General features: G+C 45.0%; 1 protein-coding gene across 1 annotated transcript in view; it reads right to left on the bottom strand.

Moving 5' to 3' along the window:
* The window catches only part of LOC139575166 (unconventional myosin-IXAa-like), a 169,757-nt gene that overhangs the window by 86,551 nt on the left and 66,181 nt on the right, over positions 1 to 17,025 (bottom strand). The window contains exons 3-6 of the mRNA XM_071400167.1: positions 9,678 to 9,772; positions 9,166 to 9,228; positions 7,273 to 7,372; positions 3,220 to 3,273 (exon numbers count right to left, since the gene is read on the bottom strand). Of these exons, the coding sequence (XP_071256268.1) occupies positions 3,220 to 3,273; positions 7,273 to 7,372; positions 9,166 to 9,228; positions 9,678 to 9,772 (312 nt within the window). The remainder of the gene's footprint in view (positions 1 to 3,219; positions 3,274 to 7,272; positions 7,373 to 9,165; positions 9,229 to 9,677; positions 9,773 to 17,025) is intronic.

The following is a 17,025-nucleotide window of genomic DNA, read 5'->3' as shown; positions in this document are numbered from 1 at the left end:
CCTTTAAGGCAGGGGTGGGAAATTCCAGTCCTCGAGGGCCTGATTGGTGTCACAGTTTTTCCCCAGTCCCAGCTAACACACCTGACTCCAATAATCAACTAATCATGATCTTCAGTTTAGAATGTAATGTGATTAATCAGCTGTGTTTACTAGGGATGGAGAAAAGAGTGCCACCAATCAGATCCTGGAGGACTGGAGTTGACCACCCCTGCTTTAAGGGGATAGTGAAATGATTACATAAGATGGTGCCTATCCTTCCCTGTCATCAGGGCTTGAGTTATAGTGGGATCTACTGTACACAACAGATGGTATTTTTGGACTCATCATGGAACATACATTTAGTGTACTTTGAGGTGTGAAAACATCTGAATAACTTTGGCTTTGAGGTGACCCTTGGTGGATGAGAGTTTGAATCAGATGGTATGACTGCTTACAACACCAGGAGGGCAGAATGTAAGGAGGTAAGGAAATGGCATCCTCTCCAGAGGAATACAAACACACCACACGCTACACAGCTGTTTTTCACACAGATGTTACACACACACACACTCTACAGGGGGAAATGAAAGGTATATTTCCAGATTGGCAAGTCTGTTTTAGACACTACATGCATTGCATAGCTCACACTCCTCTAGAATTCCACAATGTCAGTGAAGGGTAGAAAAACAATGAACGTCTGCATCTTTGATACACAGTATATATACACAGTATATTACAATACTAATACAATAGTACTATCATTAGACCATGATCATAATGTACTACTATGTATATAGAGCTGTAATATTCCAATACTGTAAAAGTAAAAAAGAATTCTGTGGTATCTTGTACATTATTTGACTTCCCTTTTTTTAATGACAAGATAGTAGATAATAATTCAGTGTTCAACATCCCCCAGAGCCGTTTTCCTGTAACAAAGTAGTAGCCTTGCCTGTCCCCATGTTGCAGATGTGCACATCAACACACAAACACATACCTGGAGACATTGGGGGAAATGTCTTTGCATGTATTGTGGTCGATGAGATGATTGGTGAAGCACTACACTGATTCAAGGCTATGGAATATGCATATGGTGAGCATGCCATTCACAGACAACCAGAACACCCATCACTACATCAATCAGCACACCCCAACTCAGACACCTGTAGCCAGGCTGTATTGGTCATCGACTGCTCAGGATAACTATTTATCCATCTATGTTAACATGACAGGCTTGTTGGCTCAAAATGGAAACTTGTTGACATAGCCCCACAGAAGGTGACCTTGATCCTCCCTTGTGGTTGAGAGTCAGTGTGTGTGTGTGTCTGGTTGAGAGTCAGTGTGTCTGTGCCCAGGTAGCAGGCCACATAGACGGACACTATCATTTCAATAGAGCTCCCCCTCCATGTTCCACTGCCTTCTGATTAGTGTCAAAGGGTCAAAAGTTCACAAATCATCAATCCTATGGTGGTCAAGAGAAGGGAAGCTCTGAACAAACGACTGTCCGTGTGAGCCTGCTCCCTGGATGCACGACACACACAGACAGACAGACAGACAGACAGACAGACAGACAGACAGACAGACAGACAGACAGCGACAGACAGACAGACAGAGACAGACAGAGACAGACAGCGACAGACAGACAGACAGACAGACAGACAGACAGAGAACAGGAGGCTGCTGAGGGGAGTACGGGCTCATAAATGTCTGGAATACACACACACACACACACACACAGACAGACAGAGAATAGGAGGCTGCTGAGGGGAGTACGGGCTCATAAATGTCTGGAATAAATGGAAACCAGGTGTTTGATGAGCTCGATAACATTCCGTTTACTCCATTCCAGCCATTACCATGAGCCCGTCCTCCCTAATTAAGGTGCTACCGGCCGCCTGTGACACACACACGGGGCGTCACGGGTCAGCTACTGCGAGGCTATGTCAACAAGTACAGGGGCAAACGGGGGAATGTTTGGACGGCTGCTTATCGCCATGCGCTCATTCAATCTGCCCAAAGTGTTTGTTTCTGACCAGGATACTCCAGGTTCCCTGCATTAATATTAACACTAGTTCATGGCTGAGTGAGTGGTGACCCAGGGTACCAGTGTGTGTGTGGTGTGTTTGTGGTGTGTGTGTCTGTGTGTGTGTGTGGTAGGCATACTGTACTAGTAGTGTCCTCACTAAGGTTTGTACAGTAGGCATAGATAAGGGGTTTCCAACTGCTGGTACAGGAGACACTGACTGTCCAGCCCAGCACTAAGACACCTGTTTTAAATCATGAACTAATCATGGTCTTCCATCTGAACCACGTCTTGCTGAGTCAGGTGTGTTAGAGCTGGTCTTCCATCTGAACCACGTCTTGCTGAGTCAGGTGTGTTAGAGCTGGTCTTCCATCTGAACCACGTCTTGGTGAGTCAGGTGTGTTAGAGCTGGTCTTCCATCTGAACCACGTCTTGCTGAGTCAGGTGTGTTAGAGCTGGTCTTCCATCTGAACCACGTCTTGCTGAGTCAGGTGTGTTAGAGCTGGTCTTCCATCTGAACCACGTCTTGCTGAGTCAGGTGGGTTAGAGCTGGTCTTCCATCTGAACCACGTCTTGCTGAGTCAGGTATGTTAGAGCTGGTCTTCCATCTGAACCACGTCTTGCTGAGTCAGGTGTGTTAGAGCTGGTCTTCCATCTGAACCACGTCTTGCTGAGTCAGGTGGGTTAGAGCTGGTCTTCCATCTGAACCACGTCTTGCTGAGTCAGGTGTGTTAGAGCTGGTCTAGAGCGAAAGCCTGCATACCCAGTATCTCTCCAGGACTGAGGTTGGAGGCCCCTGGTTTACAGTATATATCCACATACAGTGCAGTATGTAAACTCCCTTAAAGACTATTCTTCCATCTAGTCAATGACCAAATAAGCCACCCACAAGATCTTTCCATCTAATCAATCAATCTAGTCAATGACCAAATAAGCCAACCAGAAGATCAGAACAGAGATCGAAGGAACAGAGACTGGGACAGGCTACACACAACTGAGGAAGTGGACACAACCCAAACCAGGAAGAACAACAACAAAAGGGAAAAGCAAGGAGAAAGGCGTGTGGTAGTGCACAGAATGTGACAGGGGAACACGCACTTGTGAGGACAATGTAGTTGTGAGGGAGAAGCCAGTGATTATTAGTTTTGATAACCAAAACTCCTACAGGTGATTGGTGAACACTCAACACAGTCTCGTCGAGAGAGATGTATACTGACCGCTTCGCTCTCATAGTAATTCTCCCAGTGCAGTCTCAGGACTTTCTTTGTCATCTGGAGAGGGTTAAAAAGGTAGAGTAGATGGGGGTTAGGGTTAGTCAGCGCAGGATTCCATACACAACACACACAACACACACACACACACACACACACACACACACACACGGAACTGGAAGGGACATGCAGTTAGTAGAGGGAATTAAGTCATATTTAGACCTCGCGTTGGGGCCCATCCTACAAACACACACTCAGTGTCAACACACACACACTCTCTCAATGCACACAAAAACACACACACACACTCTTAATGCACACAAACCCACACACACTCTCAATGCACACAAAAACACAGACAGAAGCATGGGACATTGAACACATGGTGAGAAACCGATGGGGATGAAACATGCTTTAATTCTGACACCATACATACATTATGCTAAGCTAATAGAACCACTGAAATTAGCCATAGGATTATTCTAATGTGTGGTGACTGCATTATGACGAATAAGGGCAAAAAATTTGGATAGAGAACTATGCTATAACTAGGAGAACAAATTGCTCAGTTTCAAAATGTCTTATTTTGCCTGTAAACAGATTGTCTGAACCCCTTAGAATGTGAAGTTGTGAAATACTGTAAGCTGTTCTGAGTGACTGGGTTACAATATACACTTTGGAAAAGAGAGAGGGAGAGAAAGAGAGAGAGAAATGGAAGGAATTCACACCCTTCTCAGAATGGGCGTCAGGTTGTCAGAGTGGGGGGGGGGGGGGGGGGCTGGATGTCTATGTTGTGATATGAACATCTCTGGAGCTGGCAGAGGTGCAACAAGCTTTGAACAACATCAACATTCCACACTTTGCACCTCGCTTGTAATGGGGGGGTGTGTGTGTGTGTGTGTGTGTGTGTGTGTGTGTGTGTGTGTGTGTGTGTGTGTGTGTGTGTGTGTGTGTGTGTATATTTGCATGTGTATTCGCTTGTAATGGGTTTGTGTGTGTGTGTGTGTGTGTGTGTGTGTGTGTGTGTGTGTGTGTGTGTATATTTGCATGTGTATTCGCTTGTAATGGGTTTGTGTGTGTGTGTGTGTGTATATTTGCATGTGTATTCGCTTGTAATGGGTTTGTGTGTGTGTGTGTGTGTGTGTGTGTATATTTGCATGTGTATTCGCTTGTAATGGGTTTGTGTGCGTGTGTGTATATTTGCATGTGTATTTGCTTGTAATGGGTTTGTGTGTGTGTGTGTGTGTGTGTATATCTGCATGTGTATTCGCTTGTAATGGGTTTGTGTGTGTATATACAGTTGAAGTTGGAAGTTTACATACACTTAGGTTGGAGTCATTAAAATTCGTTTTTCAACCACTCCACAAATTTCTTGTTAACAAACTATAGTTTTGGCAAGTCGGTTAGGACATCTACTTTGTGCATGACACAAGTCATTTTTCCAACAATTGTTTACAGACAGATTATTTCACTGTATCACAATTCCAGTGGGTTAGAAATTCACATACACTAAGTTGACTGTGCCTTTAAACAGCTTGGAAAATTCCAGAAAATGATGTCATGGTTTTAGAAGCTTCTGATAGGCCAATTGACATTTGAGTCAATTGGAGGTGTACCTGTGGATGCATTTCTATGCCTACCTTCAAACTCAGTGTCTCTTTGCTTGACATCATGGGAAAATCAAAAGAAATCAGCCAAGACCTCTGGAATAAAATTGTAGACCTCCACAAGTCTGGTTCATCCTTGGGAGCAGTTTCCAAACGCCTGAAGGTACCACATTCATCTGTACAAACAATAGTACGCAAGTATAAACACCATGGGACCACGCAGCCGTCATAACGCTCAGGAAGGAGACGCGTTCTGTCTCCTAGACATGAACGTACTTTGGTGCGAAAAGTGCAAATCAATCCCAGAACAACAGCAAAGACCTTGTGAAGATGCTGGAGGAAACAGGTACAAAAGTATCTATATCCACAGTAAAATGAGTCCTATATCGACATAACCTGAAAGGCCGCTCAGCAAGGAAGAAGCCACTGCTCCAAAACCACCATTAAAAAGACAGACTACGGTTTGCAACTGCACATGGGAACAAAGATCGTACTTTTTGGAGAAATGTCCTCTGGTCTGATGAAACAAAAATAGAACTGTTTGGCCATAATGACCATCGTTATGTTTGGAGGAAAAAGGGGGAGGCTTGCAAGCCGAAGAACACCATCCCAACCGTGAAGCAAGGGGGTAAAGCACGGTGGCAGCATCATGTTGTGGGGGTGCTTTGCTGCAGGCGGGACTGGTGCACTTCACAAAATAGATGCATCATAAGGAAAGAAAATTATGTGGATACATTGAAGCAACATCTCAAGACATCAGTCAGGAAGTTAACGCTTGGTTGCACATGGGTCTTCCAGATGGACAATGACCCCAAGCATACTTCCAGAGTTGTGGCAAAATGGCTTAAGGACAACAAAGTCAAGGTATTGGAGTGGCCATCACAAAGCTCTGACCTCAATCCCATAGAATATTTTTGGGCAGAACTGAAAAAGCGTGTGCGAGCAAGGAGGCCTACAAACCTGACTCAGTTACACCAGCTCTGTCAGGAGGGATGGGCCAAAATTCACCCAACTTATTGTGGGAAGCTTGTGGAAGGCTACCCGAAACGTTTGACCCAAGTTAAACAATTTAAAGGCAATGTTACCAAATATTAATTGAGTGTATTGTAAACTTCTGACCCACTGGGAACGTGATGAAAGAAATAAAAGCTGAAATAAATCATTCTCTCTACTATTATTCTGACATTTCACATTCTTAAAACAAAGTGTTGATCCTAACTGACCTAAAACAGGGAATTTTTACTTTGATTAAATGTCAGGAATTGTGAAAATCTGAGTTTGAATGGATTTGTCTAAGGTGTATGTAAACTTCCGACTGCAACTGTATATATCTGCATGTGTATCAGCTTGTAATGGGTTTGTGTGTGTGTGTGTGTGTGTGTGTGTGTGTGTGTGTGTGTGTGTGTGTGTGTGTGTGTGTGTGTGTGTGTGTGTGTGTGTGTGTGTGTGTGTGTGTGTGTGTGTGTGTATGTATATCTATATATATCTGCATGTGTATCAGCTTGTGTATGAATGAATGTGTGTGGTTGCCTGGTTATGTGAAACCCAGGAAAGCAAATGGGAAACAAAGCTTGGCATGACACAGAGGGGTAGACCAGCCAGTCAGCTTTTCCTTCTGCATGTTTCTAAGTGTGTGTGTTCTTTTGTGATTGGTTAGACTGGGCTGGATCCTCTTGGGATTAGAGGAGTGGGGATAACAGAGATGGCAGAGTGTTGTGAGAGACACGGAGAGGGACCCTGTCGTGCTGCGGGTTCCACCCCCCCCCACACACACACACACGTAGATATGCAAACCCACATGTACATAGACTCCACAGACCAACAAACATCCACGTGCCAAAAGCCAGCAGATGAACTGGGCCACAAGGCAGTGTCATGGTAATGAGAGGGCCCAGTGCCTTGTGTCTCTCTCTGGTGGGCTGAGGGATTAGGCTCTGTTGAAGCCTCTGTTTCTGTGTGTGAGAGAGACTATAGGAGCTGCTGAAAGGCACCAACAATGTAATGTTTCCTCTGCTCTTTGCTTTCCTCTGCTTCCTGTTTGCGGAGAGAGAGAGTAAGAGGGAGACAGAGGGCGAGACATAGGTCTGGTCGACGGCCACTGTGGGCCTCTGGGAACAGGCAGCTGCGTGATTCACACAGACGACACACACACACACAGAAACAAAACCCTGAAACGACTAGTCAGTCAGAAAGACCATATACACAAACCCTTTGGTACAGACAGACGACAGACGACACAGAGAAACAAAACCCTGAAACAAAACCCAGAAACAACTAGTCAGACAGACCATATACACAAACCCTTTGGTACAGACACAGAGACAAAACTCAGAGACAACCATGTGTCATGCACAGTCAGACAGACAGATACATCTTGTCCAATCACCAGTCCGTGATAAGGGGCTACAGATCTGTCTTGGCTACAGTGTTGAAGTCCTACTGGATCTCTCACCTGGTTGAGGTAATGATATTCTTCAGGCTTTTTGAGGTGAAAGGCGCTCCTCTCCTCCTCACTTGCTCCTGCCAGCAGGTAGTAAAACACATGGTAGTTCCTGAAAGGCAAGCAGGTCAGAAGACATTAACACCACTTTACATCATTGGTTTTTACTAACAAGACAAACACTGGATTGTCCAATAGGGACAAGTTCTCTCATTGAGTGAGTGAGTGTGTGTGTGTGTGTGTTCGTGTGTGTTCGTGTGTGTGTGTGTGTGTGCATGGACCTGTTTAACTATTCTTGTGGGGACCAGAAGTCCCCGCAAGAATAGTAAACAAACAAACCTTTGACCAACTAGGGGACATTTTGTTAGTCCCCACAAGGTCAAATGCTATTTCTAGGGGGTTTAGGGTTAAGGTTAGAATTGGTGTTAGGAGCTAGGGTTAAGTGTTAGGGAAAATAGGATTTTGAATGGGACTGAGTTGTGTGTCCCCACAAGGTTAGCTGTACAAGACTGAGTGTGTAGCGTAGAGGTCAGAGGGCAGACCCGTGCTGCAGCTGTAGTGGGAGCCTGGAGTCAGAAATCTCTCAATAAGAGCCCCCCCCCCGCCGACCCACAGGGGGCCCATTTTAGCCCCCCCAGAGTGAGGTTAACCTTTGCAACACCATTCAGCCTGCACAGCACATTAGTGTCAACCCCACTTAGGGCTGCTGAGAAACACTTCACACAGCCTGAGCTTGGCTGGGTAATACACCATCATCTAGACTGATTCTGTTGAACACTTGTTGATGTCAAACTGTACTTGATACTTGGCGTTAACTTCCTTCAGGACACAATCATAAACTGTGAAGGACCACAGAATAACAGTGGAAAAGTCCATATTTGTTAAGAGTTTTCAGGATTTGGTGAATTGTGAGACAGCTACTTTGCTCCCGAGTAGCACAGCGGTCTTAGGCACTGCACCTTAGTGCAAGAGGTGTCACTACAGTCCCTGGTTCGATTCCAGGCTGTATCACATCCAGCCATGATTGGGAGTCCCAAGGGGGGCACACAATTGGTCCAGCGTCGTCCGGGTTTGGCCGGGGTAGGCCGTCATTGTAAATAAGAATTTGTTCTTAACTGACTTGCCTAGTTAAATAAAGGTAACTAATAATAATAATAATAATTAAATACTACAGTATTGGAACATGAACTGCAAGAGGCTCCAGTCCAGGTCCACACTTGTGTCAGGATCAATTTGGCACCACATTTCTGTCACTGACCCTGCTGTGACCAACTGAAACGCACACCTACTGTAGGAAAGGACTTTCTAGCACGAATGGACAATTGGATTCCTCCACGAACGTGTCAACGTCTAAACGCATTGGTGGCAGCAGTGGGATCCAATCATGATTGAGTTCACCCTCTGTTTTGAGAGTGTGTGTGTGTGTGTGGTTCTAGAGACACTCAATTTCATGTGGTGCAATCATTCCCACATGATCCCTTTTATATAGAATGGAGTTGTTATTCACACTGAGTTGAAGTCCTCTCAACAGAGACTACCTCAGTGGAAGGATTTCTGGACTAGTTTGTGAGAGCTACTCAATTCTGGATTCTAGCTTATCAAATTGTCTCTATATAGACACTGTGAATTCAGAGATCTTCACTTTGTCAACACTGTGGTGAAAATAAATGATTCTCCAACTAGTCATTCATTGTGTATTTGTTTACCCAATGTGGTTTACTGTGTAAGTGTTCCTAAACCACAACATGTACTCAGTCTACAAAACAATTAGGGAAATGATCAATGTCTGATTCTATTTGAATACAACGCTATGTCCTTGTTCTGCACTAATATGATACTACAGTCCAATACAGTATGATGATGACTGTCTGTGTGGCAGTGGGATGATTCAGTGTGAATGCTTACCGTTCATTGTGCTCCTGGTAGACCAGTCTTGATTTCTCCAGAAGGTACTTCTCCACATAGGCTCTGGAACAAACAGCACAGACCTGGCGTCAGTCACAACATGGGGGGGGGGAAATCGGGACCAACTTGGTCAGATATTGGCATTGGACAATGCACTCTGAGCTGCCACCAAATTCACTATGGAGGCTATGTAGAACTATAACAAAGATGAGTTTAGATGTAGAACGGAGGAACTATAGACTGGTAGGACTATAATAGATGTGTTAGCAGGGGACATAGAATAGACAGGGGACACATAATAGACAGGGGATGGGGACACCTAGTCAGTTGCGCAACTGAATGTATTCAACCGAAATTTGTCTTCCACATTTATTTGATCTTAATCAACGTCATCGGTGCCTGAATATAGACGAGGAGCCAGGGGACATAGCCAGTCAACTAGGATGTAGGAGCTGCAGGTAAAACAAGGTAAACAATGACTTGAAATGTAATATCTGAATGGTCTTTCTCACCCTCGGACAGTGCCACTCTCCTGGTAATTCACTTGGATGAACTTGCCGAAGCGACTCGAGTTGTTGTTGTGGGCAGTTTTTGCATTCCCAAATGCCTGCAGAGGAGAGAGAAGAGAGAGGGGATGAGAGCAAATCCATGCAGGTGACACAAGGTTTTATGTCCATGTTGGAAAAGACTGGTAGGCGTGGGCATGTTTGTGGGTCAACCAATCTGGGATAACAACCACCGTGAGCCAACCTCAAGACATTTATTTGATCAAGTACACCTCAGAGGCATATTTCATTCAGTCTAATAACATGGAATAGATCTTTATTTATGCATTATACAGGAAATGTATCATTTTGCTGACACAGGGGCCTCACCACACAACAACAGGCTGGGAGCAGCACAGAAACCAGCATGTCCTCAGAATACTCCAAAGCTCTTCAGTTTAAAGTAAGACAAATGGCCCAAAAATGATGGAGCTGCAGCAAGAAGCCCTGATAGGGGGGAAAAGTGTCCATTGGGTAATGCAATCCATGTGGACCTGCTGTAACATGTTAAGTGGTGTGCTTTAATAAGAGTCCAGTAATTCCCCTCTGGCTCTGTTTGTGTTGTACAGCTGCCTGGAGGGGAAGTCCTTATTCACCCTTTAGAAACCCGGCAGTTATTTGTAGCCTCCGCCGCAAGTAAACAAATTCCTCCGTGAATCACTTTTTGAGCTGCACTTTGTGCATCTGGAATGGGGAGAAAACAACCGGGCTGCCCGGTCCACTCCCTTCGCCTAGCATCGCCGTTCACTTCAGCTCGGTGCTTGCTAACACGTGCGCTATTAAAACGGGTGGTTAGCGTGCTAACGCAAGGCGGAGGCGCGCCAGGACGGGTTGAGCCACCGCAGCCTGATGGGCAGAGAGTCTGAGTAAATAGGCCGGAGACCGCGGGAGCACACCTCCCTGCTCTTATTCACACTTCACTGGAGGACGCTACACTGGTGGCAGAACCCAGGACACTTGGCCGCTTTGCTACTGGTAGGGCTGGGCCACACGAACACGTCCGGGTCGCAGCCGGCATCAGTGACCTCACAGCTCTATTTGTGACTCGCCCGCCAGACAAACTGTCCACAGGCAGACACAGAGGAAAAGTTAAACACACCATGTTCCCATACTGAGGTGAAACTGCATTTGAGTGCCAAGTCAATACTATTGGAGTACTGGATAGGAGTTGATGATGTGGAAACCAGTAAAGGTGAGATGTTGAAAGGCTAGATGATAGGCTGTGAAGGAGCTATGCTCCAGGGAGCTTTAAGACAATCATCAAAGAATTAACGTAGCAGGTTAGGAGAATTAGGTTAGGAAAAGGGTTAGGGTTAGCTAAAATGCAAATATATATATATATATATTTTTTTTTTAACTTTAACTTGACAAAAGCTGTACCCCTTCTAGCCATGACCTAGCTAACCTGCCCCATCCAAAAAGTACAGGTCAGACGAGACAGCCAACCAGCAACCAGTATCCCTACTTCACATCCGGCTCTAACGAGGAAGAAGTGCATCTTGGAACCCACGCATGAATCTTACACATTATTCAAGGTGAAGGAAGCAAACTAGGGTCAAACAGCAGGCCGTAGAACATTCCAGGTATTCTTCGACGCTCAAAATTCCACGTTATACATGAAACTGGAGTGGGAACCATTAAAAACTCTGAATGATTTACTTGGGCGTACCGTGTGTACATCCACCTGGTCTGTGTAAAACCATCCCTAGTTAGAACAGACACATTTATGGCCGACAACATATGTATTGTTCCGCAGGCTTGGCTAGCTCCATATCTGCCACAGTAAATCTTCCTCAGATAATATCGGGATGAGCAGGACCATGGCTAGCATCCAGCATGCAACAAGAGACACTTGGTCCTGGTCCTTTAAGAAGCAGCTGGAGAAGTGATCAAAGGAGCAAACTTACAATTCCATTGGTTCACAGGTAGAAGTCTATGACAACTACAACAGGGGCGTGGTCAGAAACAAGAACAGCATTGCCAAACTGCATTATATCAGAGCAGAAATATGCACTTCATAGCTTTCTCGATAGGAAACATGAGGGACTGTTTAGCTTCAGTGGAGTGGAGCCAGAGTAGAGAGTGTGCAGGAAGGGTGGGCTGGGATAGATCCCGAGGGGCCCTTGTCTTGTGCTGCTGTGCTATAAAGGTTATTATAAACTGGGTGGTTCGAGGCCTGAATGCTGATTGGCTGACAGCCGTGGTATATCAGACCGTATACCACGGGTATGACAAAACATTTATTTAAAAATTACGTTGGTAACCAGTTTATAATAGCAATAAAGCACCTCGGGGGTTTGTGGTATATGGCGAATACACCACGGCTAAGGGCTGTATCCAGGCACTCCGCATTGCGTCGTGCGAAAGAATAGCCGTGGTATATTCGCCATATACCACACTCTCTCGGGCCTTATTGCTTAAGTGTCCTGCCACTGATAGGGACACGTGACCCCTGACTACAGCAACTGCTGTGTGATGTCATGGACTGCAACTGGGCATGGGATCAGAGAGTGAGTGGAGAACAGAGACAGATCTTAGCACTGTTCTTGTTGTAATCAGTCTCCAGATGCACAGATCTACTTTCCATAGAATACATTAGAAAAGCGGTGGTTATGAGTAACCTAGTACCGAGCTAACGTGACATTCATCAATACACTTTGGAGGCAGGGTTCATTAAAAAGGCAACATGCTGATAAGTGCAAGGGCACAGTAAAGAAGTCCTCCTAATTAAAATATATCTACAAAGTAGAAGAGCACATGGACAGATTAGCCACACTGAGTCACATTGACTTCATGATGGATCCTCTTCCTTTTCAACAGCAGGGTCAATAATTACAGTTCCAGTCAGATCTTACACATTTGCAACATTCTGTAGGAATTCCATTAGTGCCTCCCATCTGTGGTGGATAAGAAGAGCTTTGTATGTCGGGGACACTACAATGTGGGCACTGGGTCATGCAGCGATGAGCGGAGACACAGACCTTAATCATATAGGATGAGTTAATTAGTGACTCCTGCTGAAGGAGAGAGAAGAACAGAGCCGTTGTGTATGTGTGAATTTTTAAAAGCGCCATTAGGGTCACATTGGGCTCTCAGAGAAGAGAACAAAATAGAGGCTGAGTTGACAGACAGTGGAGCGACTGCTCTGATGGGTTGCAGCTATAAGCTCATTTTCCACGCTGGGTTGTATTGGGAGTTTCCTGGCCCCATGTGATGCTGATAAGTGAACACAGCAACAACATCCCCATACATCAACTATACATAGTTTATGTGCATTTTCAGGCCCAATACTGCTTCAAGTGATGTAGGCTCATACCTAACATATGGCTGTCTTGTATAGTACAGGTCACCAAGTGTTACAGTAAAATCAGTCTGACGATGAAGGCTACTTACTGTACTTCACTACATGTTGCTCACGTCCATTTCCTCCATGTCTCGTCTTTGGCTGCGTTTACACTAATTGGTCACTAATTGTTCTTTTGACCACTCACATCAGATCTTTTCACATCAGATCTTTTTCAGAGCTGATCTGATTGGTCAAAATAGCAATTATTGGAGGAGAAAAAAACCTCAGAATTGGGCTGCCTGTGTAAAGCCATTGAGTCTGTAGACATGCAAGGTCTCACTTCTGCTCACTGACTCACACAGCTTCCCTGAACACATCCTATCATTATCCACAATGGTGTGTCTACGACTCACCTAATGCAATCTGAGGGTTCAACAACTTTCACAATGAGATCAAACAGTCAATGATGACTAGACACAGCTTGTATCACAATTATGCCACAGTGTGTGTGTGTGTGTGTGTGTGTGTGTGTGTGTGTGTGTGTGTGTGTGTGTGTGTGTTGGCAGATCCAGTTTTATGCAACAGTGTGTGTGTGGGCAGATACGTTTAAAAAAGAATAAGCGCTGACGAAGGCTGTCGCCGAAACACGTCCGTTTGCTCTGACCTCTGCTGCTAAAAACAAAATACATTAAAACTCAAAATAATATTCCAGTGAGTTCAGGTTCTTCCTTTTTTCAAATGTTTGCCTTTTGAACCCAGCACCCAAATACCTTTTTCTACTACAAACGTTTGTGAGTTGAGCACACCAATCAATCACTCTTCGCAGATACTGTTTTACCCAGGCTAACTGCTAACTGTTTCCCCTGTAATCCCACACCTTCTTAGGTCATTCTGGCTAAAGTTGCTGTGGTCAACGTGGTTTGGTTAATCGTGGGGTTTGGTTAATCGTGGGGTTATATTGAGTCATGTTTCCCCCAGACTGTTAAAAGGGAGAGACAAGAAGGCAATGGGTTTTAAAGGTAGCAGTTGCTCACAGACAAGGTCCTAGAGATCCATGCCAGATTTCCAGTGTGATTCCTTCATATAGCATCTTTAGGTGACAGACTGAGCGATTACAGGTCCTGCTTAAAAAACATTTAGGTGCTCTTCTGTGACAAACAAAATATGCAAATCTCCATTATTATGCAATTACAAAGCAATTAGGCCAACTAACACACTACATAACATAATTTTAAAACAATGTTGTTAAGACTAGTTAGAGCATTACTTTACCAGGTGTTACTTCATTAAAAGTGAACATCATTTGTGTCTTCAAATAGGGAATGTTAGCCATGCTGGAGGTGATCTGGTTGAGTTGGTTAACTAAATAAACCTGAGTGATTCAACTAAAGATGTGTTGAAAAGCCACAACGTGATCCCAAAACCCCCTTGAAACAAAATACTATTGACCCCTTATCTAGAAAATAACGGTTGAAATCTCTCCAACGGAAATTCCCCACAATGAATCTTGCTCTGTGCTTCTTTGTGTTCAATCGGTTCAAACCCAGCAGGAGGAAAGGAGAAGAATTTAAGTTGTGGGCCTAAGGGAATTAGCAGCAGCACTAACGCTAGCATGGACTGTGGTAATTTAGGAGAAACGCTGAAAGTCAAGCTGCAACCTCCGGGTGCAATTAAACATGTCCACCCAATGCTACAAGTGTCACAGGATCTTACACTGGAACAAACTAACTCCTTATGAGGTTCTCTCTGCACGCAAAATGACTCTGCGCTCAAATTAGTCATCTACTGACCCTGGCCAATGCAGGAAATTGTGACTTGACTTCGGCATGTTAATAATAGTTTCTGAGTTATTCAAGTATGCAGAGGCACCGCCGTTGACACGAGCGTTGGTCGAGTCCAAAGGTCCGTTTGAACAATTAAGCTCTTCAAACAGAGCACATAAAGATGCCATTGTTAGAGGTCTTCCACATGTGCAGTTCTACGAAGTCTGCCGACCCCCCACAACACCCTCTCCCTACCCCCCACAACACCCTCTCCCTACCCCCCACAACACCCTCTCCCTACCCCCCACAACACCCTCTCCCTACCCCCCACAAGACCCTCTCCCTACGCCCCACAACACCCTCTCAACAGCCTATTTTATTGTGTTACTTTTTATTGAATTTTTTTACTTTAGTTTGTTCAGTCAATATTGTCTTAACTCTATTTCTTGAACTGCATTAACGTAAGTATTAAGTAAGTATATCACCGTAAAATCTACACCTGTTGTATTCAGCGCATATGACAAATAAAATGTGATTTGATAAATGAGGGCTGCAACATAGGGGCAAACCCTATACTCTGTCCCATACTAAGTTCTTGCTTTGAAACCGACAAAAGATTTGAGAACCTTCAACCATTACTTTCTCCATTCAGTTTAAGTGGTGGTGTTTACCTTGGTATAATATCTTGGTAAGAATTCTACAAGATCTGAGACACTGAATTGGTGTGCTGGACACTGGGTTTGAAACTGAAACCACAGAAGAGTTTGTCTGACAAACTCTCATAGTGAACCACAACAGGTAGACGCAACCTGATGACTCATCACAGAAATGGGCGAGGCAGGGCGTGAGGCAGGGCGTGAGGCAGGGCGTGAGGCAGGGCGTGAGGCAGGGCGTGAGGCAGAATAAGAGAAGTAAGTGCAAGACAGATGGAGGGTGCAATACAAAAAGAGAGAGAGAACAAGTAAAACAGTTTTTAATGTCACATACACTAGATAGGTGCAGTCAAATGTGTTGCTTACAGGGTCAGTCATAATAGTACGGCGCCCCTTGAGCAAATTAGGGTTAAGTGCCTTGCTCAAGGGCACATGACAGATTTTTCACTTTGTCGGCTCGGGTATTAGAATCAGCGTAATTTTTGGGTTACTGGCCCAATGGGTCACAGAGAGAAACTGAGACAGTAAAGAGGAAAAAAAAGAGAGGGAGCGAGAGAGATGGAGAAAGACCGAGCTATTCCCCCTAATGCCAGTAGCTCATTATGAGTTAGTTGTGGGACATTATGAGTTAGTTGTGGGACATTATGACAGTTGTGGGATATGAGTTAGTTGTGGGACATTATTGAAATGAGTGGGTGTGGTTGAGATGAAAGGCTGTCCTCATCACAACAATCAGCACGCTTGTTTATCTACAACCCTCTCAGCTAGCTAGTTAGCACTAGCCACATGAGGCTGGGCAGGCCAGGCAGGGCAAGCAAACAATCCTCTCAGCTAGCTAGTTAGCACTAGCCACATGAGGCTAGGCAGGCCAAGCAGGGCACGCAAACAATCCTCTTAGCTAGCTAGTTAGCACTAGCCACATGAGGCTGGCCAGAGGGTGACACAGCTTTTACCGCCACCAGAGTCCCAAGCATTTCACACACACACACACAGTCACACACCTCCCTGCACCGCCCCACCGTTTGTGAGAAAAGTGAGAGCGGGGAGAGATGGGGATTACCTCACTGTCTAAAGCCTAAAAGGAAGCCACACGGATGAAGTATGTAATCTGGCCTTTATCGGTAAGTGATACTGATAGGCATCTGGAAGTGTCCATTTCCTGTTTCAGTGGAGTGGAAGATGGGGCGGTGGCAGCCCTACAATCTGTGTTGGTTTCCCTGGCCACACACTAGAAGAGGGACCTGACTGACTTTCTCCAGTGAGTCAGCAAAATGATTCACCCCTCCATCCCTTAACTGGAGTAGGGCAGAGATGCGAGCTTCCTCTGACTGCCATGTCAGGCATCTGATTCATGTGAAAAATCTCACATTCTCTCTCTCTGACTGTCACACATGCACACGCAGACATGCACACGCACCATTTCCTGCTTCTGTCAATATCTCTTCATGTGTAATGAGTCTTAGCACAATGATGTAAAACAGTCCACCCTGCTTCTATAGTCACAGCAATACCACTGACTATAGGATTAATCCAACTCCCCCTAATCTCCTGCTACAGTACTACGGGATTAATCCAACTCCCCCTAATCTCCTGCTACAGTACTACGGGATTAA

This window comes from Salvelinus alpinus, chromosome 5 (genome assembly GCF_045679555.1).
Source record: "Salvelinus alpinus chromosome 5, SLU_Salpinus.1, whole genome shotgun sequence".
Classification (NCBI taxonomy): domain Eukaryota; kingdom Metazoa; phylum Chordata; class Actinopteri; order Salmoniformes; family Salmonidae; genus Salvelinus; species Salvelinus alpinus.
Note: the sequence above shows the minus strand (reverse complement) of the source record. Positions and strands in the feature narration are given on the sequence as shown.